This window comes from Falco cherrug, chromosome 7 (assembly GCF_023634085.1).
Source record: "Falco cherrug isolate bFalChe1 chromosome 7, bFalChe1.pri, whole genome shotgun sequence".
Classification (NCBI taxonomy): Eukaryota; Metazoa; Chordata; class Aves; order Falconiformes; family Falconidae; genus Falco; species Falco cherrug.
In genome coordinates, this window is record NC_073703.1 from 42,936,183 (window position 1) to 42,963,263 (window position 27,081).

Sequence of the window (27,081 nt, forward strand, 5' to 3'; positions counted from 1 at the left end):
CAAACTGTCCTTGGACAGCCTGACCCCACAGCACATGGATGTTCTGGGGCAGTCAGTCCATCAGGGTACCCTCAGAGCCACTGCTGGCGGCAGATGCATCACGGCTGTGCAGCTGTGCAAGGGAGAAGTTCAGGAGCTCTGCTAACCTTGGGTCCTAACGCAGGTCACGTGAAGAACTTCTCATAGAAGTTTCTGATTACAGACTAGATCAGGTATCAGATGACTAAATGCTGTCACTCTGTTAGCTGTTCAGTGGCTCATACATTTCACTACTGTGTTCAATGTAGTTACAGCAGACAAGAGTGAATATCTCAAACCGCTGCCTTCATATGCAGCTTTAGCAGAGAACTCAAGATGTTGAAAAAATACACAGTTCACCCTTCTATCTCAGAGAATTAATCCTGTACTTTTACTGCTTCTCTCTACATTCTGTGGGTAAATAGAGTAAGACCTGTAGGCCTATCATCCTCATACCTTTTATCATACCATTAAAATATGGTGGTTTTTTTTAAAGCCAGCTCGGTGTTAAAGAGATGACTCATAATGCTGCATCCGTTGGCTGACTTGAAAGAGATGTTAATGTCATCATTTCAATTTTCATTACCAAACAATAAGAAGGTAAGGGCTGAAAATGTCTTATGTATATATCACCTCATTTTATATTTTTAAAACATAAATAAGCTAAACAGGTTGGTGTATCTTGGTGTGTTCTACTCCCAAAAATCCATTTTGATACAGATTTGAGCCTCTATTTTGTACAAAAGCAACACAGAACAAAATTTAAGCTATTAGTATTTTTTGTTTATTTATTTATTTAAGGGTTTTGTTCCCAGGTGTACTTGAGGTAATATGCATAAAACCTTGTCTCAGAGCTTACAGTTTAAGTACTCAAATATATAGTACTTCTATGAATATAAGTGTCAGAGATAAGTAGTCTTATTGAGTTCAAGGACAGATGAAGTGCTGAAACACTTGCTGTATTGCACTTCATCTGCATAAGTGTTTGCATACAAGCCATAGATTATACACAGATCTGAGTAAAGAAAGATGTGACAAAAAAGTTGTAAGAAATACGCATAAGTAATACGTACTTTTTATAAACATGTGTGTATGGAGCAAGCTAACACCCTTGATACAAAATAAGTTATAATTAGTATTGATGAACCATACAATTTGGAAATAAGGGTTAACTTTTTTTGTCTGCTTAGAAACTATTTATCCTCTTTTCTGGTGTTGGGATGTATGCCAGACAGCCATTTGCAATAATGTAGCTTAAAATTACACATTCCACCTATTTAGAATGTGCTTTATGATACTAAGTTTTGAATAACCATTTTTGTTCTTGGATTTTTTTCACATAACTTACTATATGTCCTAAGTATGGAAGAGTGTGTGCTAAGTTCTGTTTTGTTTTCAAATGGGAAAAGAGTCTTTGCTTGTTTAAGCATTAGGTTTTGATCTGGCTGAATTTCCCTCCTTCTCTGAAATGGATCTTCACTTTCCATTACATCATAGTGCCTTACGAGTTCCATGGTATGGATTGATGCATGAATAAAGTCTAAATAATTCAAAATATTATTACAACAGTATTCTTCAGAAGATAGGATTAAAGTTACATCAAGCCCAGTATCCTGACTTTGATAGTGGCCAATAATGCATACCCAAGGAAGAGGTTAAAATCAGAGCAAACATTGACCAAATTTAGCTAGTATATCCTTCCAGCACTCTATGACCTGTGGTTCAGGAACTTCAGAGCTAAGCACAATTATTTTTTTTGCAGAGGTTAACATAAAAACTCATAGACAGGTGGACTTACTGCAGTTTGCAGCATATCACATGTATTCCAGTAGCTACCTCCTAAATTAAATTACTTGGGGAACTGTCTAAATGCAAAAGCCAAGAATTTTGCATGGTTAGGATTCCAGTTCCAAAGCTAATATATTTAAAAGTAATGAAACCATCTTTATATTAGAATGCAATCTGCAAACATAGGCATTCCTTTTAATCCTAATTCCATAAATATATATCCTCTTGAGACAAGCATCTTAGAAGGGTGTTCCAAATACACTTACTTAGCTATCACCAGCAATATCTTCTCCCAAAGAAGGGTCAGAATACATAGTATGTGCAATGAAAAAAGACAAGACAAATTAAAAGCACTCAGAACCAAGTCTGAATGTACAATTAAAATAGAGCATTCACATTTGCAAAAACTGAACTTGGAACATCTATGGGTTTTGTCTCCAAAAGATTAGTCAAATGTGTTGGATTTTGGTTGTGGGGGAAAGGGAGCAGTGAGTTTGGTTGAAGCCTAGGCCTATTTAACTAGTTTCTCTTTTAATATAACTAGTATGGAGACGCATTTTTGGGACCAACTGGAATTTTGAAAATTGAGTGAATATTTGGGAGCAGCATATCTGGACAGAGAAAGATAAAACTACAAAATGGGTAATTGCTCAGCTACTTGGAAATAAAAAAAAAATGGTATAGAGCAGGGTATGTTGTATGATATATTGCTATATCATACCTATCAGGGAGTGTTTTGAATAATATGCAAAGATGGAAGAACATTATCATTTGAATATCGTCTGAAGGTGTTTTCAGTACTGAAAGAAGAGAGAGGATTTTGATTATATAAAAGGAAGATGAACAGGCATCCATTACTAGAACCTGCTATGATTTCCAGTCAGACTGATGGAGCAGTAAAAGGTTGCTATTAAAAAAACATAGTTACTACTGCTAAAACATTTGAATAGATGATGGTAGCTAATGACTTTCAAACTCCATTCTCTACTGATAGATCTTTTTTCCCAATGGAAATCTCTTCTCTAGTCTCACAATACTTGTCTTTGTAAATTAAATTACTTTGATATAGAAATTTTGGTATACAAGGCTAATTTTGAATCTATTAAGCACTTCAAATTGCAGATATATGAGATATACAATCATTGTGTCCATGGGAAAATTGTCAGAAATTGTGCAGGTTCACTGGAGCGTGAAAATACACGACTGGAAAGAAGTGAGACTTTCTTGCCTGACATCAAAAATATAGTTTACCAGCTGGCATATAAAAGAATATAAAACCATATCTAAAAATTAGCAAATCTGTGTCCTCCTGAACAAACAATACACATGCTTTTTTCCCCCCATTTACTGGAAAGTTTAAAAACTAAGCATTCTGAGTAGATCCAGCTTCAGTTTGGAAAGTATTACACAACATTTTCCACTCCTTTTTAAGAAGGAAACTATTGCAATCAGTACTTGGTCTCAAATTCTAGGGAAAAAAAAAAAAAAGGCAAAAAAAAAAAGTGTGTGCATATATATATCTATGTATATAAAATATATATCCATTCATTCCATGGTTGATCACATAAAGCAAACTGTTCTCAATTAAAGAGAGCTATTTCAAGACTGCATAAATTTAACTGAATAAAAGACAATCCAAACTGACCATCTTATAGTTCAAATAATAGAATTATTTGTATGTGACTTTTCCACGGTTACGAAGTATACAAAAGAAAATATGCAAAACAAAGTGCATTACGTGGGCATTGTTTAGGATATAATCTATGTATATTAAAAATAGCTAAGAATATTAACAGAAATACATCCAACTTCCATGGCCTTGGGTTCATGAGCTCTGCAGAAGAGACACATCTCAAATGTCTGTCTTAAAAATGAACAAGAAAAAAGAGGACATCATGCTTATAGATGGCCCATTTTTTTCCCAATAGACATGTAATTTTTGTAGGATAACCAATTTCTGACCTTTATAGTAATTTCAGTGAAAACATCAAAGTTTTCCCAGTTTTCAGTTGAGCTCTAAGGGCTTTCATCATAGCACATTAATGAGAAGGTTTTTTTGGGGGAGCACCTTTTTGTTCTGGGTTTGTCTGTTGCTCAGCACCGAGTGCTAATCTATAGCCAGGGCTCTCCAGCATCACTGCAGTGCGACGCAATCCCTCACCTGCACTGAACACTTGCCCTGTGACTAAAGCCATAAGCATAGATTGAAACTTCTGCTGAAAATAATCTCAATTCTGCCTATAAAATAACATTTAGAATTAATTCATTAGCTCTTTTTGTAATAAATCAGAATACATTTGTGGCTTCTTTGAAAAGTTTATGGATATCGTAGGTAACTTGACTGCTGGGATATTTACTTCATGAATAAGAGGACTTAATAGGTAGATGCAACACAAGCAAATAACCTGGAAAAAGATGAGCCTCTCCTAAGTAAACAGCTAGAGATTAGCAATGAACATTCTATGAACAGGAGATAGTAAGATTATTAATAAGATGGATAGGCACACTTTCTTGAAATGTTTTGGGTTTATGGTCATTCTGGACAAGGTTCTGTTTTAACAGGACTATATGACTTCTATATTTGTCACTTTCAAGAATCTTAACAGGTATAAAGTTTCCAAAACCAAACACAACAACCAAATCAATAGAGCCAAAATAGATTGAATTGTATCCCAAAGCTTCAACTGTGTGAGAGGGTGCACTGTGAAGCTCCAACCCGGAGAGGTAAAAGCATTAAGAGATGAGTGATGACATGCCGATATGCAGCATCACCTGCATGTATGCAGCTATGACAGTGATATCCTTGACACTGTAACTGAAGACAAGAGAGTGTTGCTGCTACTGTAGCAGAAGTCATGGTGCGGGTGGGGAGTGGCAGTGCGAAGTCTGCTCTCATGGCATGAGTGGGTGGGGTGTGAAGGCATTTACTCCTGCAGAGAAAGGCACTGGGAAGATAAGGCAACTGTTGCCTTAGAGGAGGAATGATGAGTTTCTCACGGAATATCTGAAGTCAGAAAGAGTACATAAAAAACTACAGAAAGCACTGTCCTGATCTGGCTTGAAACACAAGATTAAATAAAGGGTTAACACTCGCTCTGTGTTTGTCAAAAGCAAGGAGAGCCTCAAGATTTTTGCAGAAATCCCCTTTTTGCAGAAGTACCAGGACTGCAAGTGGGCTCATGTCCAACCCCAGATGATTCATAATTCTGTTTGCTTTTGTACTTGCTACCCAAAAGCAATTATTTTGTCTTCTGTATAAACCAAACCAATATCTCATGCTTGTCCACTGTCTTCAATCACATGGCTTTCTAAAGAAAAACAGTGTCGCACAGTGGAACAGTTTAACCAACTTATTATCTAAAGACTTAGGAAATAATGGAAACCATCTCACAACAACTCACTACCACCCAAAACCAAATACTCTGGTGGGAAGACAATGTAAGGTCACGTTGCAGGTATATGTTAGATTAAGTTGAAGTCATACCCTAACTCCTCTGCATATTGCAAGTAATTCTAAAAATCTGTGGGGTTTGCCTCATTTGACTTCCCATTTTGAAGATGCATCTCATTAGAGTCACAGGAAGGCAGCGCTGAGTCCAGTGGGAAGCAAATCACTTACTATGGAATTTCTGTAATGACATGGTGGGTTTGGTGTAATAAAATCTGGTTGAATAGGAATGCGCTCTTTTGAAGCTGGAGTGAGATGTGGTATTAGTGTAAACCTTCATTAAATCCAAGAAAATGCTGGGGGGTGAGGGGGTTGAAGTAGCTTAGAGTTAATGGAGTGATTTACAATGTCAATAATCTGCACTGCTGTAATATTACCCATCAATATGTTAACAAGCAGTCACAACAGAAAAGTAACTTTGAATGTGACATGCAAGGAGGAGGATGCCAAACCTCACTCTTAGCCAGACTTAATAAATGACAGCCAAAGAAAAACTGCTTAATGGGGCATTTCTTTGCATAGAAGTCTAACACTTCAGAGAAAATGCAAATCTTGAGGAATTTACAAAAGGAGTGTAAAATGCCTTCCAACCAACTGCAGTTCTGATATACTCTTGAAAGATTGTCACTCCAAACACTTTACATTAGAAAAGAGGTGTATTGAAACTGAGGGTTCTAACATCTAAATAACCTAGTTTTCCCTATAAGCCCTTTCCTTAAGAAAAGTGAAAGAAATGAGGCTGTGGATGGATTACTGAAAGCTCAAAGAACTGCTTGTGCCTGGTGCATAACCTGTACCTACAGCAAATATTTTACTGGACATTTTGAGGTGGGGGGACTAGCGCTTCACATTCTGGGTTTGCCTGTGAAATATGGGCAGATCCAACAAAAGTATGGAGGAGATAAAAGGTAACAGTTCTTCACTCTCTTTTTTAACTGAATCATTATGGAGGTTTTGAGCAACTTAGTCTAGTGGAAGGCTCATGGCAGGGGGTTGGAACCAGATGATCTTTAAGGTTCCTTCCAATGCAAACCATTCTATGATTCTACGGTCAGATGAAACTAGCAAATAGCAAAGTCAAAGATAAACAAATGGCGGGTTATTCATAGACTGCATAGCTAAACCTTAGAAGTTTCTTACCACAGTTTGCTGTAACACTACTCAGCTGCTATTGGCCAGTGCTGGAGACGGGATGCTGAGCTAGACATACTCTAGTTTGTACCCTATATCTCAATAAATCATTATGGGATGAAAAATTTAAGAAAAAAGTAATGAAATGGTAGAATTACTGAGTACCAGTTACCGGTTATCTCTAGTCCCAAGTCATACAGTTTATAGTTCCAGTGTAGATGATGCAACTTCAGTTAAAAATCCCCATTTTTTTTAGTCTTATTGAAAATTTGCCATTTATCATTTTAGATACTGGGTTTAGGACCTGATTTTTCACAGTAGTGTTTTATATCTGGTGTGTGTTCATGGAATCATGTTTATCTACTTATTGGGTTTTTTCAATCCTTTATTTTTTTTTTCCCATTCTTTATAACTAAAGGTAATCTTTCAAATCTTTTCACCAAAACATTTTCCTGGTCCTTTTAAATAATTTTTTTTAGTTGTAATGCAGCTTATATTAAATCATATTGTATTATATTATATAATATTCTATTACACTATGTTAAGAGGTGCTTTCCAGTCACCTGATATAGTACTTGGAACTAATGGGAGTTTTAGTACTTTTTCTGAGGAGCTCCAAGTTCCTTCCAAACTCCAGGAGGCATATCACCTGAGTCTGGAAAAAATATATATATAAAATAAATTTATCCATCTGTTTCAGAATTTTCTCTTCTGTTATTTCAAATCATGGGAGCATCTTATCTTTTTGAATTTAAAAGAGTAGATTCAAAATCAATAATTATACAACTTTTGTCAAGGTAAAGGGAAAAGGGAAAAATGTATCTCTGCAATATTGTTCACTTTGTTAAAACCCTTTTTTGCTCTATGCTAATTTAACATATGCAATATCTTTAAATATGTCAGTAGCAATAAAAGTTGTGGAAATGAACTTACTAGTTTTTATTTATGCTTTAAAAACCTGCCTTTCCCCCTTCATTTTATGTGGCACTTCTTTTCACTTATCTCCTTTTTGGTAGGATCTCTTTAAGAACTACAATGCATACCTTTAAGCTCTGCTATTTAATCACTTTTTTCCTCATGTTTTTGCTTCCTTCTTTGGGGGTGGAAAGCAGCTGCATGGCTTCTGCAACTATCAGGATGTACTCATGGTCTCCATGCTGAGTTAAAAGTTTTAATTTCCTCATCTCTAGCTTTCAGATCATCTTGATTAGCTTCTCCTTCCTAAAGTCCCCTTCTCCGAAGTTTACAGTCAATTTTCAAAATAGTCGGAATTCATATCTGAGTCTTCTGAAAAGGATTTTGAGTTTAATTACACTGCAGTCAGTATTACTCAGCGCTTTAATAACACCATTATGTAGAACAGCGCTCTATGTTTCTTCCAACAGATTTAAAAATGATATCAAATTATTATGAGTGAGTGAGGATTAGGACCCAAAAGCCAATTCTTTGTATTAACTATAAATTCCATCTCTACCTAGCTTAAGCATTTAAGCGGAAATTGAAATAAGCCCCTATTTCTGTTTTAATAGATAGGTCTTCTTCCTTTCCCCTCTGGACAGCGTTCATTCATTTTCATTCTCCTCATCAGAAACCGAGTAACATAACGAATATTTTTATCATTTCTCTTTTATAGCCATGTAGATTTTTTAACAATTAAACTTTTGAAAGTGTTGCCTGGAATAGTAGTTGTAGCTGTACTGTTACTGAAGAAAAAAACGCCCAAAACAAATGAATTTTCAGCAAAGAACTGAATAGTAACTGAAACAGGACTTAAGTTTAATCAAAGATGTAACCCTAGAATCAGTAACACATCTTCACTTACATGCACTCTTTCAAGAAACAATCCATTTCCTGACAGAGTTGTACCACTTCCGTTAAGAGAATTATTAGGCTTGGATGCTTAGCATAACTTCTCCTTTCATGGTAAGACATTAAGTGGTTTTAAAGAGGTAAAACTGCTGCCCAGAGCAGTTTCATAAAAAAATGCTTTAAACAGCGAATTTACCGACCTGGTGTGTTTTTCTGATGGTTATCAAGCACAAAATGTTCAATTGCAGATTTTTAAAAAGATCACAGAGAATATATGTAAACTAGACACTAGAACTAGAACTAATACTGTGCTAAAATCTCACACAAAAGCTGCTTCACATCATGACTGTCTTTCATGGGCAGTCCTTCCCTAAATTCATTTTGTGGTTTCCAAAATTTTATCCTCTTTTTCCCCTGCTGTGCAAATGCTCTTCCTGGAGTGATTAAGGGGAACACTGTGTATCATCTGGCTTTGCAACATTTGTACTCTGAAAATAACACCTATTTCTGTAACAATTTGATGACCACAGGAAAGCCCCAGACGCCCCCAACTTTAGCTCCATAGAAACTATGTCTTCCTTAGGCAGATGCCCTTCAAAAAGAAAGTAAATCAGGTCCCTCAAAACTGTAAAGTAGTGAGCCCCTGGAAGTGTGCAGCTATCGCACTCATTTTCTCCTTTCTCTCTTTCTCTCATTTCCTCTCAGAAGTCTGTACACTGAGCATTTCAATTTCACCTCAGCCCTCAAACCATCTTGGCACACCACCTCTTTCAGAACCGAAAAGGAAATGTTGTGACACTTTTTCTTAAATGAAGTTCAATAATATCTTTCCATGTGGGTATTTCCCACAGCATTTTTTCCTCCCTCTCTTCACAATTAGGAATGGCAAGTAAAGACGCATATTTTTGAACAGTTGTGTTGTGGGGTAGAGAAGGGACATCTATCTTTAGAACTCTGTTACTCCATGTTCCCAAACTTGCAGCACATGCTCAGCCCAAACATTGAACTGTTGGTTGATTAACCTGTCAGGTTGCTCTTATTGTACACACAAACATGAAAATGCTATTTACAAAAAACACATCTAGACTATGGAATGAGAGTGGCTCTGCATTACCCCATAGTTTTTAGTAATTTTTACATCAAATGTTTTTCCTTTTAACATTGGAGAGGTGATTTAATGAATGCATATCATACCAATAGTAATTTTTTGTTCAGTGTTATAGCACACACAGAAATGAGTATTTAAAATGCAAATAACATTTTCAGTCAGTTAAATTGCACTCAGAGCTGCACTTCTAAAAGCACAGTTTACATATCAAGGGTGGTTTTACTTCTCCAAAATACAAAGGAATCTCTTACAGACCATTTGTACCCCCCGTGGGTCTACAGTCCACCATTGTTCTGTACTTTCACATGTCTGCTTTGGCTGCAGGCTCAAGCCAAATTTCCTCCCTCATCTGACTCTGTGACTGTCTGTGTCAGTGATTTAAATAGGACAAAGGCAGAATCTGAGCTCTGACACATGACTATCCATATTTCTGACTGCTGGCATGCTTTTCGGAATGGCTGGGCCCCTGACTAGTACTCTCCTAGGCAATGTCCTCATACAACTTGGGGGCTAGTGTAGCTCAGTAACAGTTTTCAATCTGCATAAATCCAGGAGGCAGTACGGAAAAGGCCACCCTGTTTTGAAGGGGAAAGAATTTAGCTGTGTGCATGCAAGCTATGCCATGCCATGTCATGCCACTTGCCCTGACAAGAATGAGTCCTATCTGCTTTATTTTCTGGTACAGATATAGATGTATGTTTCCACCTATCTGTAAATCTTGTCCACACTTAAGGCTGACAAAACTGTGTCCTTTTACAACTGCAAAGCCACGGGATACTGCTTCAAAGGCAAAGGTGATGGAGGTAATGAAACCAGCCCACTATGCCTGGACCATCCAACTGAAGGTAGGTCCACTCTTAAATCAAGCACACGACCAGGTTTAATCCTCCACTGCTCCCAAAATTTTAGTTGAAATGAAAACTTGAACATAGTCTTGTACTCAGGGACTACTGACAAGGGGTTTAGGATTTTGGTGCAGTTATAGCTCTTTTGTCTGTCAAAAGGTGGGATTCTTTCCAAACATTCAATAGGGCTGCTTTGCTGTTCCTGGATATGACACAAGAAACCCACTACAAAAATGTTAACACTGGAGAGACTGTAACGTTAAAAAATCTTGATTTTTTAAATGGAATGACCATGTTACTCAGTTACTTTTTCCAAGGTGCAAGCAAATCAGTGGGTCCCTCAGTGATAACAATGAACTTTCAGCTCATGCAATAGTACTTTCCAAGCCCAGAAAACTTCAACCTAAATATATAAGGTAATCACTCTGTCTTGTTATAAGCATAGCCAGCAGCTACAACAATCAACCACTAACCATGGTTTGATGTTTTTAGGGTCATGACCTCATTCTTTAAAGCTGTTTTAGCTGAAATTTAAAGGGAATGAAGAGTAGCTTTTATCCTGAGGCAAATAAGCAGATAAAAGTCTGTCAAGCTATGATTGTCAGAAACCAAAACTATTAGCAACTACTGGATTCAATGCCAGCTCCACTCACACTGAGCGGTAGTAAGGAACAGAGTGGAGTCAGATTTCAGTTTCTCTCTTCTGAGGCTGCCAGGGACAGGTAGTCCAAAGCGTAGGCTAGTACAGCCACTGGATGAAATACAGTACTGGTCTCTTCAAAATGTAACATCTGGGACACAGAATAATCAGAAGTGGTTGTTACTCCTTGTAAAGAAGAAAAACTGACACTCCCCGCTAATTATACAGATGAGGCATTAGTTACAAAGATGCAAACATTTAATTTAAAAATTAACTTTATCAGTTTATTTTGTATTTTCATTATTTTCCCTTTTGTGGTTTAATATTATGCTGATGTAACATTTACTGTCTCTGCAATAGAGAGGCTTCTAAAATCAAGTGACAGAAGTTAGGGAATCTATTTTTCAGTTTGGAAACATCTTTTGCAAGCTGACTTTCTATATTTATAGCCTTGATATAATACTGTTGGAAAGGCAGTAGCTGGATGGATGTTTTCAGGGAAGTCATGTGTGTATCATATGCTACAGGGAGATACCTCAACAGAACACCTGCAGTGCTTTGTAGAAAAGACCTTCGAAAGTTTTACCAGGAATACTATGAAACCCTTAGATAATATTTTTAATTTCTGGGAAGAAAACTCATCCCAGAAGCACCCTGAAACTGAGGTCTGGTATTTAAACGATTCTATAGTAGAAAGCCCTTATCAACCTCAAATAGTTCAACCCAATCTCTCTACAGGGAACTGTAGAAATGCGTGTATGTATATATACTTACATGTATTTTTTATGTATATGTATACAAATGCACACAAAAAATATACGTAATACTGGAATGTGAATAAAGGATTAACAGAGGACACTTTTTTCATTGATGTTTGATGTACCAGAATCAGACTCTGCTTGAGCAGAGCTGTCCTGTGTGACACGGCATTGTAAATCAGCTTCTTGTCACGCAGTGTCAAATGACAGGAAGCCACAGCATTCAAAAGCAACAAGCCAGAAATTACTGTAAATAAGAAGTGGAGAGAAAAGTGACTTGTGTGACCTGTCTCAAGGAAAAGTAGATGTCTTTAGATGTGTCAGATGGCTTCCACAACTTTACAGGCCTGAGAGGCTTAAGTGAGATGAACAGGCCTAATGAGATTCAAGACACATCTTCCTCAAAACCAGAACCAAACCCCACTCTCAGGATAGCGTGTCGCACGCAACTAATGGCACCACATGAGAATGCCCCGCGCAGTGCGTTGTGAGCAGGGTACCCGGCGGCACCTGCCAGCCCCTCACCCCGCAACCAGGCAGGCCGCCCCCTCACCAGCGCGCCCTGAGCCACCATCACCCCCAAGCCCCGCTCTGCTTTGTGACCTTTCAGCGACCTCACAGGTTGTTTTAACTTGCAGTAAATTCAGCCTCTCCAGCCCCCAAGGCGACGGCTCCGCCCGTTGCCCAGCGGCCGGGCCGCGGGGCCGCCTGCTCCCCCAGCCCCGGCCGCCCCCCCGCCCGCGGCCTCCTCAGTGCAGCCCGGCGCCGGGCCTGCGCTCACCCGCCACCCACGGCCCCGTTGTGCGGGACTCCGCATCCTGCGTGCCCCGAGTGCGTACCGCACGGCCGCGGCGCTGTCGCCCGGCGGCGAGCGCTGGCTGAAGGCGGACATACCGACGTGCCACACTTACGGCGGCAGCTCCCGCGCTAACCCCGGCCCAAGGAGGCGGCCGTGCCGCGCCGGCGTGCCGCCGCTGGGAGCCCGCACACGCCGCCCGCGCCGCGCGGGGAGGCGCAGGTTCAGCGGGCGGCCAGAGCTCTGCGGGAACCCCCGTCCCGGCCGTCCCTCGCTCCTCCCCGCCGCGTCGCGTCCCTCGGCGAGGGGATGCCCTGCTCCCCCATCCCGCTGCCGCCCCCGCCGCCCCGCGCCAGGCTGGAGCTCTGCCCGGCTCCCCCCTGCCGCCACCGCGAGTGGGGAAGCCCACGGCTGCTCCCCCCCACAAATACGATGAAAGCAGCCCGTAACCCGCAGGAAGGGCGCCACCGCAGCTCCCTCAGATGATTGCCGCTGGCAGTGGCCAATCAGCGCCTTCCATTTTCTCTAGGCAACCCAGCGCCCGCCCTCAAGCGGGCGGGGGAGTGGGAGAGGCGGGCGGGAATGTTTACAAACAAGATCAGGGAGTAGAAGGGATTGGGGGAAGCCGGGGGGCGGAGCCAGCGCCTGGCGCAGCCGGTGGCCCAATGAGGGAGCGCGCCGCTCGGCGGAAGGGCGGGGGAGGCACGTAGGACGTTCTCTGCCCAACAGCCGCTGAGGTTCGCGGGCGCGCGCGCCCAATGAGCGTCTCGGCGGGGGGAGGGAGGGGGTGTGAGCGCCTGAGTAGGAGCCGCTCCTCACGGCGCCCCCTCCTCCCGTCTGGCTCAGCCTATCCCGGCTGGGCCGCGCCGGGCTCGGCTCGGCTCCCCTCGGCTCCGCGCCCTGCAGTTGGGCGGGGAGGGCGGCCGGAGCAAGGGGGAGGGGAGCCGCAAGGACATGGGCTGGCTCTGAGGGCCGGGGGAGGGAAGCCGACGTGCGTGTGCCTCCCTGTATTTTAATAACTGTTTGTTGTTGGGTGGTGTGGGTTTATTGGTGTTTTTTTTTTGTTGTTGTTGTTTTTCCGTTTTCCCCGAGGCGGAGGGGAGAACAGCCGCCCCCAACGCGCCTGCATGGCTCCTCTCCCCCGGAGCGCCCCTGGAAAATAAAATCCGCCTTAGGCCAGGTGACGTCCCCCCGCCTCCACGCTCACACACACGGGGAGCGGCAGAGGCGGGGGAGCGCCCGCCTGTGAGAACATGGAGGGACCCTCGGGCCCGGCGGAGGAAGCGGAGCTGCCGCTCCTCACCGTCAAGCACGAGCTGAGGAACGGTGAGCGGGGCGGGCCGGGGGCCGGGGAGGTCATGGCCGGGGGGGGTGTCGGCGTGGGGCGCTGAGGGAGCGCTCCTGCCTGAGGGGAGGGCGGCAAGGGGGTGGCGGTGGGGGCCCGGGCTGCCGGGACTGGGGGGAGAAGTGCTGAGGAAGGAGCTTCAGGAGAGTTGATCGGGACCAGTAGGGAAATCTCGGTGAGGAGGAAGAAAAAGAGGATGAGCTGAAAGACATGGGCAGGAGCGTGTGAGGTGGGGGCGGGGGGGTCCCTTCTTTTATTTCTGAAAGAAGTATTTCAGTTGGACTTCTACTGCGTATTTGGCTCCTCTGACCCACCGCCCCAGTGGTATTTGGCGCTTTTGAAAGGAGATAAGGGTTAGCTGCCTTTTTTTTTTTTTTTTTTTAATTATGTGTTTGACTTTTATGGCTGTGTCGGGGGCGGAGGGGGGGGGGCGACGGTTGCTGTTTGTTACAGTCCTAAATGATGTCGTTTTGTGTGACAGCTTTTCTCTGACTTCGGTGAAATGCCAGAATTGTAGGGAGGGGAATGTGCTAACATGTAGCCGCAGTTATCTGGCTTTTAGGTCTACGAAATCTTCTTTCAGCTCAGTAGTTACTTGTAGACCCTCTGGAGAAGTAGTTCAACGTGTGAAATATGTATGATCTTTCAAAGATACAGCAGAAATGCTCTGTCGTAGGTTGTTGTGTTGGGGAAGATCTTTATATATTTTTAATAGGGACTCAGTGCTGCTCAGAAGTTTCCAGGCAACTTGAATATTGCAGTAACTCTAGATTTTACTGTAAATTTGAGGGTGCGTGTAAAACATAATCAGGATGTATATTCTCTATATGTCTTAATAGTGAAGGTGCTATTAACCCATGCCCTTCATTTCTTTTCTCTCACCATCTTTTTTTCTCCATGATGAAGTAAAAGTAAATATACTATGGTGTTCATCGCAGAAGTTTGAGAGAACCGCCCCCCGGGTTAATGTAGTTGACACTGTAATGGGTCGATGGGGAAGGCAAGTGGTGGTACTTGGTCTCTTCGTCGTGTTCAGCCTTCTGTCCCCCTGTCATTTGGGTCTAGGGGCTCGGTGGAGGTGCCCCAGCGGCACGTAGCTATCACTGCAGCTTTTAAAAAAAAAAAAAAAAAAAAAAAAAAAAGGCGGTCTTCCTGATAGCTACGCAGAAACCAAGAAACCAAAGGGACTGTAGTTTCCTTCTTTCAAGAAGAAGCAGTACTGTTGGTGGAAAACATACTTGTCTCGTTGGGAGTTGCTAGATTTCAGTGTGCAGGAGAAAAAGGGGTAAGGGGAAAGGAAGCATAATACATTTATTCTATATGTTTACCTAGCTATGTCTAGTGCCTTTTCTAAAAGTTGAGACAGCACATATCCCTGTGGGATAGTTATTTAAAGATAGTTTGAAGAATAAAAATATTCATATAATCTAGACAAAGAGCTGTCTAATATAGCAGAATAAGCAATTATCATTTTAATCATGATCTTAAAGCTTTGCAGATTCAGGAAGTACCAGTACTTTTAATTTTAAATTTCTCAACCTTGTTTGTGCCTTTTTAAGCTTCTAAAATTCAGTTTAGTGGGACTCAGTTGCTTCTCCCCTCCTCATTTGCTCTTCCTTATTAAGTATTTAGAAAACTGCTTTCTGAAAAATGCTTTCTAGCAATGGCTTGTCTATTTCTGGAGCATTAGGGTGGAGGAGGGAGCTACTCTGTCATGTACTCCTGGGAGACTCCTACTCCTGAAGGTGTCAATAGTGTCATTGCTATGCAGGATTTATCAAGATACTGTTTCAAAACTTGTCCTTACACAATGCACAGAGGTATGGTAATCTGAGGATAAAAACTGCAGTCAGCTTCTATTGATATGGAAATACATAAATAATCTATAGCGTACTTTGGATATTTTCCTCAGGGTTTTTTGTACTGGGTCTGGCTGTGTGGGTGCCCAACTACTGGCTAGGGTCAACTCACTACAGTTTTTAAGCATGCAGCGTGATTATTGTTTCAGTTTGAGAAAGAGGGTGAGAGGATGTGCAAAATTAGAATTGAAGCCAGAGGATCTTTGTTGTTCTTGAATAGTGACGTTGTATACCATGAATATCTTTTTAATGTGTGATTTGTTTAGATTGTAGTGTTCCTCTAGTGGAACTCTTCTCAGTGTTCTTTCTTTGGCGGTGCTAGCTCTGTGACTAATCATATGATTTAGAATTACATATTGAAAGTAGCTGTCAGTTGGAAGATGAAAAAGAGGTCAGTCTCCACAGTGCTTTGAAAGAATGTACTATTGTGGTAGAAATACTGCCTTCTTTGAGAAGGGAGTGTCTCATTTTCATATTGTGGAAGTTGCTTGAAGCTCTTGATAACAAACTCAAAGTACAAAGAATTATATAGTCAAATAAACTAAAATGCAGGTGAACCTACAGTTATACTTTGCATTTGATATTACTTGTGTCTTGGAATGGCTCTAAAAATATTAAACGTGTTAGAGGCATTGGTTATGGTCAACTGAGTAAGTGAACAAACTATAAAACTTGAATTTAAGATGAAATTAGTATCTTCAAGAATGAAACAGATGATTGTTGTTACTTTCAGGCAAGTAATGCGGCATATGAAAATGCACAGTTAGAGCATATGCAGTGCTATTTCTACACAAGCTTCCAGCTGATTGTTATCTCTATCATACCATGGTTTGACCTCTTTTAAGCTTTGATTTTGAAATTACAGTGCTGGCTTTGATATGTAGGGTCAACCTTAATTTTAGCTCTGTATCCCATATTCTTAGGGCCCTGAAACTCCTCTGTTGCGTGACCAAAAAGCAATCGCTGAGAAAACATCACTTCATAGGCATGTAGATTGGGTTTGTGATAGGGAAGGAACTGTGGTGCATAACATTTGAATGCCTCTGTGAGATGCCATGTGATTTGTTGTATTACAAATACTGGGCACCACTTTGTGTATATAGATTTTATTTTAATGATACAAAGAATCAGAATGTCCCCCTACTGCTGGGGAAACTGTAAGCATGCCTGTGCTTCAATGACTGTTCCTTCAGTTGGTTGTTTTACAAACCAGACACAGCAGTGACTTTTAGGACGCATTTCAGTTAATAATGATTTTCTCCTAATATATTTAGCAACTTTTTTTCTTTTCCTGTCACACAAACTAATTCTTCTTTCACAGAAATCTCACAATTCAGCTACTTCAGAATTATTACCATCTGTCTTTGCTCACTTCGGGAAAGAAATGAGTTTTTGAGGAAAGTGGAGTCACCTTTTCAGGAAGTAGAAAAAAAAAAAAAAAGCCAAAGATCAAATGGTAGGAAGTGGTGACTGTCTCTGTCTCAGATTCTCACTGAAGTTGTACAGTGAAAATAATGAGAAAATGAAATTTTCTCCAGTGTCTGTTTCTGGAATGTTGTAGAGGCAAAGGGTTTTCTTTTTGCTTTTTTTTGCAGGTGAACCTCAGAGTTAGTAAAACTTCTAATCTCTTTGGAGACCTAAGAAGTTATATATTCTTTACAGTGAAAAAAGAATATAGTTGCTTTTTCACATTTTCTGTTTCCTGGTAGTGCTTTGGAACTGAACAATGGGAAATGTAAAGGCTATTTGAGAAAAAAAATTGTGTGATAGGGCAGGATTTGGGCAGAGAGGGAAAGACTTGTGATGTAGAGAGGTAAGAAGGAAATAGAACTGTTAGCAGTGAGATTTACCCCCCATCTCCTGTTGGCTATTGTCATACCTCTTGTTTTGGGGAAAAAATAAAATAAGGATCAAAGGATCCTGAACCTTCAGTGTATGTGACTAGGTAGGAGTTTGCCCGTCGTGCAGCATGCATGTGTACTCCCTGCTTTGCCCAGTGAGAGGCAGAGAGTAGCAAAACCGGGATCCTGAAGGGAATTTGTGAAGCATTTCATGAATGTATGGGTGATAGGCTGTATATATGTTGTTTGTTTTGCTTTAAGACATTGTTCTTTTCCTTTTGGCAAGCCCCTTTTGAAGAGGATACTGGATTCATTTTAGTGCTGTCACAAACTTTGGGCTAAAGAACTTGCCTTAGTTTGCAACTTGTCTGACTATAACACATGATGTGCAAAAAGGCATGTATAGTCCAGAAGTCAATGTAGTGATGGGCTGCAGGGCTCCAGAGGCAGAAGAATTTGGAATTTCCACTTGAGTCAAATAGTCTAGTTTATAATTCAGTATGAAACTGAAAGGCTTCAGACAATAAATACATGGACTATTTGAAGGGTTTAATATTGCAAATTATTATTTACTCCTTTTTGAATGAGAAATTAAACTAGAATGGATTTATTTGTAAACTATAAGGTTCATGTTACTTTGTAAGGCATTTTGAAAATTCCAATGGCTAAAAAACATGATGAATCATGCATTAAATAGAGTATTCAAACTTCGCTATGGAGCTGTACCTGTCACCTTTGCAGTTTTTATTTTTAGAAGGAAAGCTTTATAAGAAAGATACTTTTAAAATTTTTTCCTGTAAGACAGATTTGACTCTGTACTAATTCTGTATATTGATTGGAGATCAGGAGATATTAATAGTTTAATATTTCAAAACTTGGATTGCTTTTACTTCTACTTTTGTCTTTTGAGCACTAAAATATATATTTTTTTCATATTGCTGTGGGAAGTATAAAGAGTGTTTTAAGAGGGTTAAGTTTATGAATCGTCTTTAATACAACTTAAATCTGTGGATTTTACTCTTCACAGAATCAATACTTAAAAAAATTTTTTGTAGTGTAGGAATTTATCTTCTGGTAACTTTGATTATGATAAACTTTGATTATGAAGGAGGAGAATAACTATTGATCTCTTGGTCTGTCTCCCCATCGTTGTCCCCCTGCTCCAGCTTTGGAATGTAATAAACCCGATTAAAATGATCTGTAAAAGGGTCTGGTACCATTGCTCATTTTGCTTTCATTGCTTCAGTGTTGTTCTATAAAATGTATGACTTAAACAAAGACTAGTAGTCACAGTTGTCTTTGTCAGCTTGTTTAGCTTTCCTCCAATGTATTCTAAATATGATGGTTTAAAAGCTCATGCTGGATTCCACAAGAGTTAGGAGAATTGTATGCGACTTGAATACACTCCGGGATTTTATTCAGGAGGCAATTCAGAAAAGACTTGCCAGAGTTGATTAAACATATGAGAAAGCCTGGGTATCTGAGGGTGTGATTTGATCCCCTTCATTGCTTGGCATCTTTTGGTATCTTATGTTAAACATTCTCTTTCCTGCATGCCCGCACACGCTTCCCCCCCTCCAACTCCATGATGAGGTGCAAAGGTGCAAGCTCTGCTAAGATTTCTTTGCTTCTGACTCATTCTGTAGGTAGGCAGATGACTCTGTTTATGAAGGACTCATGTTACACACAGTCACTTTATTTGGTTTTGTGTTTTGTTTTGGGAGCTATTGTGACTGTTTCCTCTTCCCATTTTTTGTTGATGCCTGTAAATATTTTGTGCTGGCTTGGACAGATGGTTATAAAAGCTATACCTGAGAGAGGATAATTTTGAAAATAATTCTTAGTTTCCTGGTTAATGTCTCATGAACTAATATGTAAATACCTTTCACCAACATTGAGGTTGTCAGTTGCTCTTCTTTTGTTGATAAATTAACCTACGTTTTGCTACTTTTTAACACTGTTCAAAGTGTCTGTGATTGAATAAAGTGTTAGTGTATTTTTTAAGTGTTGTACTGATTTTTGATGATTGATTCATATCTTATACTTAGATACAGTTTCTTGTTTGAAAAGGTATGCAGAGTCTTTAGATGTTTTGATCTGTTTCAATTCTGTTTGGCATTAGATTACCCATAGCAACTTTATTCATTAGCATTTTACCTAATCTCATTCTGGGATTTTTTTGATTATTATATGATGTATTGTATTACTGCACATTAAGCTTCTAGCTAACCACGGAGGTGCTTCTAGGTTGAATCTTAGTGATTCATCTCACAGTAATGCTAAACCTCATAGCAAAATCACCTCTGTAATAGCAGAAGGGCTACTGCTGATGAACACAAATGAATCTTAACATGGAACACTTTTCAATTCAGACTATCGTGAGTCTGGATTGTTAATCTCAGATATCTACACTTTTATCTTTACTTTGTCTTCTGATGTACAAATGGTAACTTTGGTGGGATAGTCTTCTGCAACTTCAGTCTGTTTTCATAATGGTAATGATACTTTCTTGTCATGTTCCCCATGGCATTTCATGCTTCTGAATTTCCATATTGCATTCAGCTTAGCTAGTACTTCAGAGGTCTTTGTCATCTTTGGCTGTGTAAAGTTTTGGCTTCTAGGCCTTCTAGAATGGGATCAGCAGCTTTGGGATCTTGATTGTTATTCTCCCCACCCCCACCCCCCCTGTTCAGATGGTCTCCTCTTTAAGCATCTAATACAGAGAATGAAGAGTTGTCACTCCCGTTATCTTAGTTGTGATCCTGGAATTCAGAGTAATACAAATTGCATTTTCTTTTCTTTGATGTGAGTTCAGAACTGTGTGCATGTTTTATTTTTGCTCTGATTTCTTTTTTGGCCTAAGAAAAATGCAGGTAATCTTTGAGATGGTATGCTCTTTAAATTCCATTTTAAATTTGCAAGGTAGCTCTCTGTCCTGTTTAAATGATACTCTTGTTCAGATACTCAGTCTGTCAGATTTGAAGGGCAGTGGAATGTTTTTCACTTAACAGATAGCTCTCAGTTGCTGTAACCAGTTACAGTCAAAGTATAATTTTATATATAGCAGAAAACCAGTATAACATCCTAGATGTATTTTCTTTGGTGTCTAACAAGCAATAGTTGTGTGGTTTCTATTACGTGGTGGGTTTTTTTTGTTTTGGCTTTTTTTTTTTTCAGGAAGGAATTTGCTAGTTTTGCTTAATTTCAAGGAAAACCACCCACTCTTCACTCTGAGTAAAGGATAATCTCGAGTTTGTGTTCATACAACTTTGAAACCAGCATCTGTTCTTTGTTGCTGTGACTTAAAAGTAGATCTGTTAGGTGAGTGGAGATGGGTCATTCTCTGAAGAAGTTAGAATAAAGTTGGTCTTGGTACCTCACATTGGACACGTAATAGAGAAGTATTACAGAATTTCTTCTGTCCTGTTTTCCTTCTTGCTTCCTCTGTGCTGCTTTAAATTGTCTGAGTTTCATTGTTCTGCTCAATAAAATAGCAGAGCTGTCTCACGTTGCAGAGCACAGCAGAGACAAGTCACAGCTTTTGGGCAGAGCTTGTCTTTGAAGGTTACTTGAATCTAGTTCAGTAGAGGAAGCTCTACTTTCGTTTGTTTGCTTCAAAACCTGTATGCAATGGAGTCCACAAACAGAGGACACAGCACGTTTTAACTTGAAAACAACTGCTGTTGAAATGTTATTTCTTAAGAAGTACAAGTAAAAACAAATAGTCTTTACACAGTACTAGCTTGCACAGTTCTTAGCTCACACATGGCCATTTCAAAGTTCAGGTATATTGCAGGTGACAGTCATGTTTCTTATGTCATCTAGAGATCCTCCATCAAGCAGAAATATTTTGTTCTGGTTCCCAGAGTTAAACAGACTGTCCTACTTCAGGGAGCTGAGAATGACAGTACTGATTTCCACGCATTGGTGTCCTTGCATGTAGAGGTTTGTCTTTACAGTGAGAATATTTCTAGATATTTGCTTTCTTTTTTACTTCAGAGGTGAAAATTCCAACCAGTACCACTGTTTCCTCATTGTTTTTATGGATGCCGTGATGTCTTGGGCTTTCCCTTTAGTCTTTGTTTCTGGGTTGATCTGTTATATCTTGCTATTGCCTCAGCTGTATACTCACCTGTGTTGGTCTAATGCTGCTTACTGTGAACTACAGCAGAAAATCAGTAAATGGAAGCTCTTCCTAATTGTGCACCTATGCAGTTAGCTTGTCTCCTAGAGGGTGTAGGCAGGTTACTGCTTTTTATTCCATGATACACCACCATCCCTTATACTGCTGTGTCATGTGTGACTTCAGATCATTTGTGGAGAAATGCTCATCCTGTTGACTTGGGCAGTACTTTCTTCCTGTCCAAGCCTGATTCCCTTCCTTGGTACTCTTCAGCTGATGTGTCAACAGACTTGAAGAAAAAAGGGCATGAAGAAGTAAATTTTCCATTTCCAAAACTGCTTTCTTTGTGCTCAATTGTTAAATCAAGAGCATTCCCAAGCCACTGTTTCTGAAGAGCATCTTTGTGTACACTGAAAGATTACGGTACTACTTGCTAGAAATAATGCTAGCTAGATGCTGGTGTGTACATCCTGTTGCATTCTTGACATTTACATTGTCTTCATGCAGGTTGCATGGGCAGTTGTTGGGTCATGTTCTGATACTGATCCTAGCATGGTGATGCCTGTGAGGTGGGAGAAGCCTTTAACTGTTCTGTCTGTAGTAGCAGTAGCCTTCTTGTTGCAATCCTTTAAAGCTTCTAAACTTGCAACAGTTGTCTTGTAATTGCGGAAAGGATTCCTTGTGAAGATCTTCCAGCAGTGGTCAGTTGGGTTCCTGGGAGCAACCGGTGGATAGGATAACTGATCTTTGGGAAATTACGTATACTCCTGAAAGCAAGTTGAAGGAAATGTTGGTGTGATGACTTTAGTTCCGGAGAAACTGCACCTCATCTCAGCTAAAATGTTGAAAAGTGCTGTGCCTGGTTTCAGCATATGAAGACAAAGAGCTGCTCTAGTAAGTGTTGTTGGTAAGCATATGGCACAAGCTCTTCAGCTTGCTTTTCTTGGGGTGTGACTTTCAGAGATGGACTTGAGTGCAGTAACTGAAACTGTTGGAGCAAGCCATGGTAGTATTGGGAGAAGCACTTTCTGGAAATTTTTAATCTTTTCTTGTAGCTTTGGAGATCTGGGTGTGGGGTTTTGTTTGTGTGGGGGTTTTGGTGGGTTTTTTTGTTTCAGTGTTTGGTTGTTTTGTTGTTTTTTTCTAAAGGGTCATGCTACTTCTTGCTTTATAGGGAACAATAAAGTTTGTACATCTCAAGTGTCCTATCATACCTCTGTGTTATACAGCACCTTTTAGCTATCTGGTCTTGTGGGATGGCTTTTTTCTCCCAGTATAATGCAAAAAGGAGGAGGTGGGACTTATTTTATAGTGATCATATGCTGATCTGTGATGTAATTTTTCCCTTTTACTATGAGAATAATATTACAATAACCTTCATACTATTTAATTTTTCTTTTTTCTTTTTTTTTGATAAGGCAATTAAATATCCTAAATGGAAGTAAAAATGGGATTAAGTGGATAGTGCAAAATTACTGCTGACATTGAAACAAGTACATAATAGTTCAAACTAGGTATCACTCAGCTTTTTATTGTGTAACTTCATGAAAGTTGTTGGAAAGGTTTTACTAACACTATTGGATGTGGAATACCAGTTAAATTGAGTTTATGATACAGCTTAGATTAATGAATTGAGTTTAGGGATTGGATTGCTTTAGGACTGTAGCCAGCACTACAAATCTTCAGCTTGTTACTGGAGATGCAACATTTCTGTGTTCCACTCTGTCTTCCTATTCGGTTCCAAGAATATGATAGGATTAAATGACTGTTTTCTTTTCTAGAATGATGTTTAATTGAAAAGCCTTCTGCTGACAGCTCTTAAAAGATGTGAGATGATAATGCTTTTTTTGGAGTACTCTGTAACAGAAGATCCAAATCAGTGGATTTCTCAGTGAAAAATTGCTCCCTGCTCGGAGTTCAGCAGTTAGCTTATATCTAGAGAAATTTTATGTCCTGAATCTCTTCGGTGACATCCACTGCTTCATTAAAACCATGGGTGCTCTAGCCCTGGTCTTGTTAGGATAGTCCGTGACTCCTGTTCTCCCTGGCAGGAAAGACACTGTTTTGAAACTGTTCACGCTGAGTACCATTCTCAGTACTTGTTAAGAAGAGCAATATGTAATACTAAGTTGCTTCAAGGCAGACTGCTTTCTAACTGTGACACAAGGTACTAGTCTAATTATATAGACACCAGCTCAGTCTGGCTTTGCCTTACCTGCTGTTACTCCTTTCTTGGCACATGAGGGCATCTTCCTTACTGCAGACTTCAGCAATGACTGTGATGTATCACTAGCAACAGTGTTTCTTTTATTTGCAGTGAAAGTAGTGCAGCAAGCTTCAGTTCAATTCATGTGGAGCATATTGCCTCATTGATTTTTTTTTAATGATTCTGATACAGTCTTGCTTAGTACATGTTATTAAAATGCTACTGATCACAAAAGTAGTATTTCTCCAATAATAATTCCACTGTGCTGTGTGGTTTTGAGCTTTTTTTGGTGGGGTTTTTTATATGTAATATTAGGATAGCTTGTAGATTCCCTCAGACTTGCAAAAATCATTGTCATGTGTACTTCTGTTTGTACAAGAAAAAAAATCTGAAAGCTCTTTTAGACTTTCTCATCTCCCAGTGATTTCAAGTGGTCTGCCTGCACTTATTCCAAGTTTGATTAATCTCTTGTAAAGATAAATGGTAAGAATTTGAAATAATATTTTAGACATCAGTGCCTTGCATGAGAGCACTAATGTTACCCTATCCCAACTGGATGCAGTTTGAGTATGTGTACAGGTTCCTAGGATTGTTGGAATAAGTAGTGAACCTTGCTTTTAAATTTGTTTAATATTTGTATTTTTTGTACTTGTTCCTTCTTTGCAGAGATGTGTATTTCTGAAGCTTTAAGTTTTCTGTTTGTTCTGAGTTAATGCAGTTTTGTGAATGGAGAATAACTGTACATTTTGATAATTGATTCAGAAAGTACACTGTCTTGATACAGCTACTTAGAAATATCAAACCAAATGAGAATTTCAATTGAACAGAGTTAATTGCAGCATCTCCTGTCAAAGAGTTTTCCTCTTGGTTAAGAGATCTTTGTACTTCAAATCTTTGAAATCTGTGGTGCTGATATGGAAAGCTTCTTGCACATCTTTCCTACGCTGCCTTTTTTTTAACTAACCTTTAGACATACAGTTTGACTTGAAGTTGCTCTTTGAGAGGCATTCTTTTAGCAGCCATGCCAGCTTCTGCTGCTTGATGCTGCATCCTTAATTGTGCTAGTGCAAGTGTTTATGCAGCTGCTCATTAAAGTGTATCAGGGAACTGAGCTTAGTTAAGAGTAATCAAACTTAGTTACTTTTGCCTTACTGCTTTTAACTTGGATCATTTCAGTGAGCAGCTTTGCTGAATGGCCTGCAGTCATATTGATGCAAGTGGGTGGATAATATTATGCTAGGAATGAAAGATGTTGCTTTTAGCAACTTACAAAAGGAAAAAAAAACCCACCCCAAAACACAACAACAAACCAATCCAGCACAATTCTTGCTTACAATAGGGCTCTTTACCTCCCTGCTTAGAAGAATGTCTGTTAGACAAAAAAAGAAAAAAACCAAAAAACCAACACAAAAAACCACAAAAAAACCAACCAAAAATTCAAAGTTGTATAAGATTTGTATAAATGTAGAACCTCCTTCTTGCAAACTCCCCAAGAAATTAAACAACTCTGTAGCAGCTTAGATTTTTCCAGACTTGTTGGTTATGCAAGATCTTTCCTATTTGATAGTAGTGGGGAGCTTTTATAGGTTTAGTAATACTATGTTAAATGCTGAATAGTTAGTTACCTGAGCTCTGCTTGTGTCATCCCAAGCACCATATAATCTAAGAACATGAGAGTATTCAGGGTGCTAGGGCTAAGGGATGGCCTCATTGCTGTCTATAACTATGCAATTAGAAGTTACAGACAAGGTGGAATTAGACTCTTTTCAGAGGTACCCAGTAGGATGAAAGGCAGTGTATACAAGTTAGATGGATTCCAGTTATGATTTTGTGATTTTTAAACCTCTGGAAACACTATAGCGTTTCATAGCAGCAAGAAAATGGATTGCTCTCCCTTACTTTTCAAACTGAAAGATTATGGTATGCAAATGGAGTGTCCTTTTAGTGCTGCTTATTTTGTTGATCTGATAACTTTTACTGAAGCTGTAGTAATGTGTCAGGATGATGTTTCAGTGTACTGCATATCTGATGTGAATATATTTTTTTTTTTTTTTTTTTCTTTCAGCAAATTTGACAGGCCATGCAGAGAAAGTTGGCATTGAAAACTTTGAGCTCCTGAAAGTTCTTGGAACAGGGGGTAAGCTGTACTCTTTTTTTCTAAGTTGAACATTGGAAGCATTACTTTTAAGCATAAATTTTTTCTCTAGCAGAAGCTTTGGTAACTGGAACATTGTTTAGGAAAATAAATCACTTTGGTATTGCATAGCATAATATCTTTTTTCTCCCTCACAAATATTGTGCAAAATTGGAGGTCACATGTTCTAGCTTACACCACTTTTGAAGATGCATTTTTTCAAAAAAATGGAAGATAAATGGCTTGACATTTGTGACAATTTAGTACAGTTTGTGAAAAAATCTTATCTAAGTTAAGCCACGATCTTGATAATTTCATTAGATTTTCAGACTACGTTTTCACAAATTTCTGGAAAAAAACCAGTAATGTTAGTACATTATTGAAAAGGATGCTCTAACTATGTATGTGTGAGGGCTGGCATTGGCTCTAGTAGTCTTTTTCTATCCTATTCAAATCCCAGTACTACTTAAGATGGAAAATATTTGCTGTTTTATTTTGGATTTCAGCACAATGTTGGAGATTTGTAAGATGTTGTAGGATTGCTGACTAACGAACAAAAAAGCTTTGTTTCCCCTTTCTTAAAGGGATGCATACACAAACTGAAAGTAATGACTTTTATTTTTCTTAGTGTGTTTATGCTTTTTCTATGTCACTATTAACATCAGATGCAGTGTTGAGTAGATTGGGATAATCATGAAGGTAGACTATCATCAAGGTCTGTAGAAGCTTTTAGTTATGATACTAAATTTGGGGTGTTATTAGCCATTAATGGCTAGCAGTGAGGCTATAATTGCACAAGCTGCTATGTCACTGAAAAGAGCAAAGGGTTTTGATTTTCACATTTAGCTGTCATATAGATTCTTTCCTAAATTCATTAAGCTGTTAAATCAGCTGAGAATAAATTCAAATTTTTAAAAAAATTACTTCAGAAACAGAAAAATATAACAGGCTTAAAAACCTCAACCCTTGCTGTTAAACATCAGCGCTTGGTGGTAGAGGCAAGGAAGCTTTTAATATTCTTAAATATATGTTCCATATTCATAGGTGGAAGCAGCTGTGCTGAAGTGGTCAGTATTAGTCTGAGTGGAGTTTACAAAAATGAAATTACTTATTATGCATTTATGTGAGGATGTCTCTCTCCTGCTGATGGAAACATTGGCCGGATTTTTAATTATATGTGTGTATGAAAACCAGTCCCATATTTGAATTTTTCCCTTTTCCCTTACCACTAC

The 27,081-nt window shown here is 39.5% G+C and overlaps 2 protein-coding genes across 15 annotated transcripts in view; one reads left to right on the top strand and one right to left on the bottom strand.

The window, feature by feature from the left end:
• DGLUCY (D-glutamate cyclase) overlaps positions 1-12,638 on the bottom strand; it is a 47,688-nt gene extending 35,050 nt beyond the window's left edge. For 2 of the 12 annotated variants that reach the window (XM_055715748.1, XM_055715740.1), the window contains exon 1: positions 12,440-12,638. The gene's annotated coding sequence lies outside the window, so the exon portion shown is untranslated. Of the gene's footprint in view, positions 1-6,948; positions 7,041-10,800; positions 10,939-12,326; positions 12,350-12,384 lie in introns of those variants that run through there. The other 10 variants (XM_055715743.1, XM_055715738.1, XM_055715744.1 and 7 more) reach the window with 10 other exon arrangements.
• Positions 12,639-13,098: 460 nt separating this feature from the next.
• The window catches only part of RPS6KA5 (ribosomal protein S6 kinase A5), an 81,755-nt gene continuing 67,772 nt past the window's right edge, over positions 13,099-27,081 (top strand). The window contains exons 1-2 of one of the 3 annotated variants that reach the window (XM_055715519.1): positions 13,099-13,667; positions 25,781-25,852. In XM_055715519.1, coding sequence (XP_055571494.1) covers positions 13,595-13,667; positions 25,781-25,852 — 145 coding nt within the window. In that variant the 5' untranslated portion in view covers positions 13,099-13,594. Of the gene's footprint in view, positions 13,668-13,975; positions 14,040-14,943; positions 14,972-25,780; positions 25,853-27,081 lie in introns of those variants that run through there. The other 2 variants (XM_027804935.2, XM_027804933.2) reach the window with 2 other exon arrangements.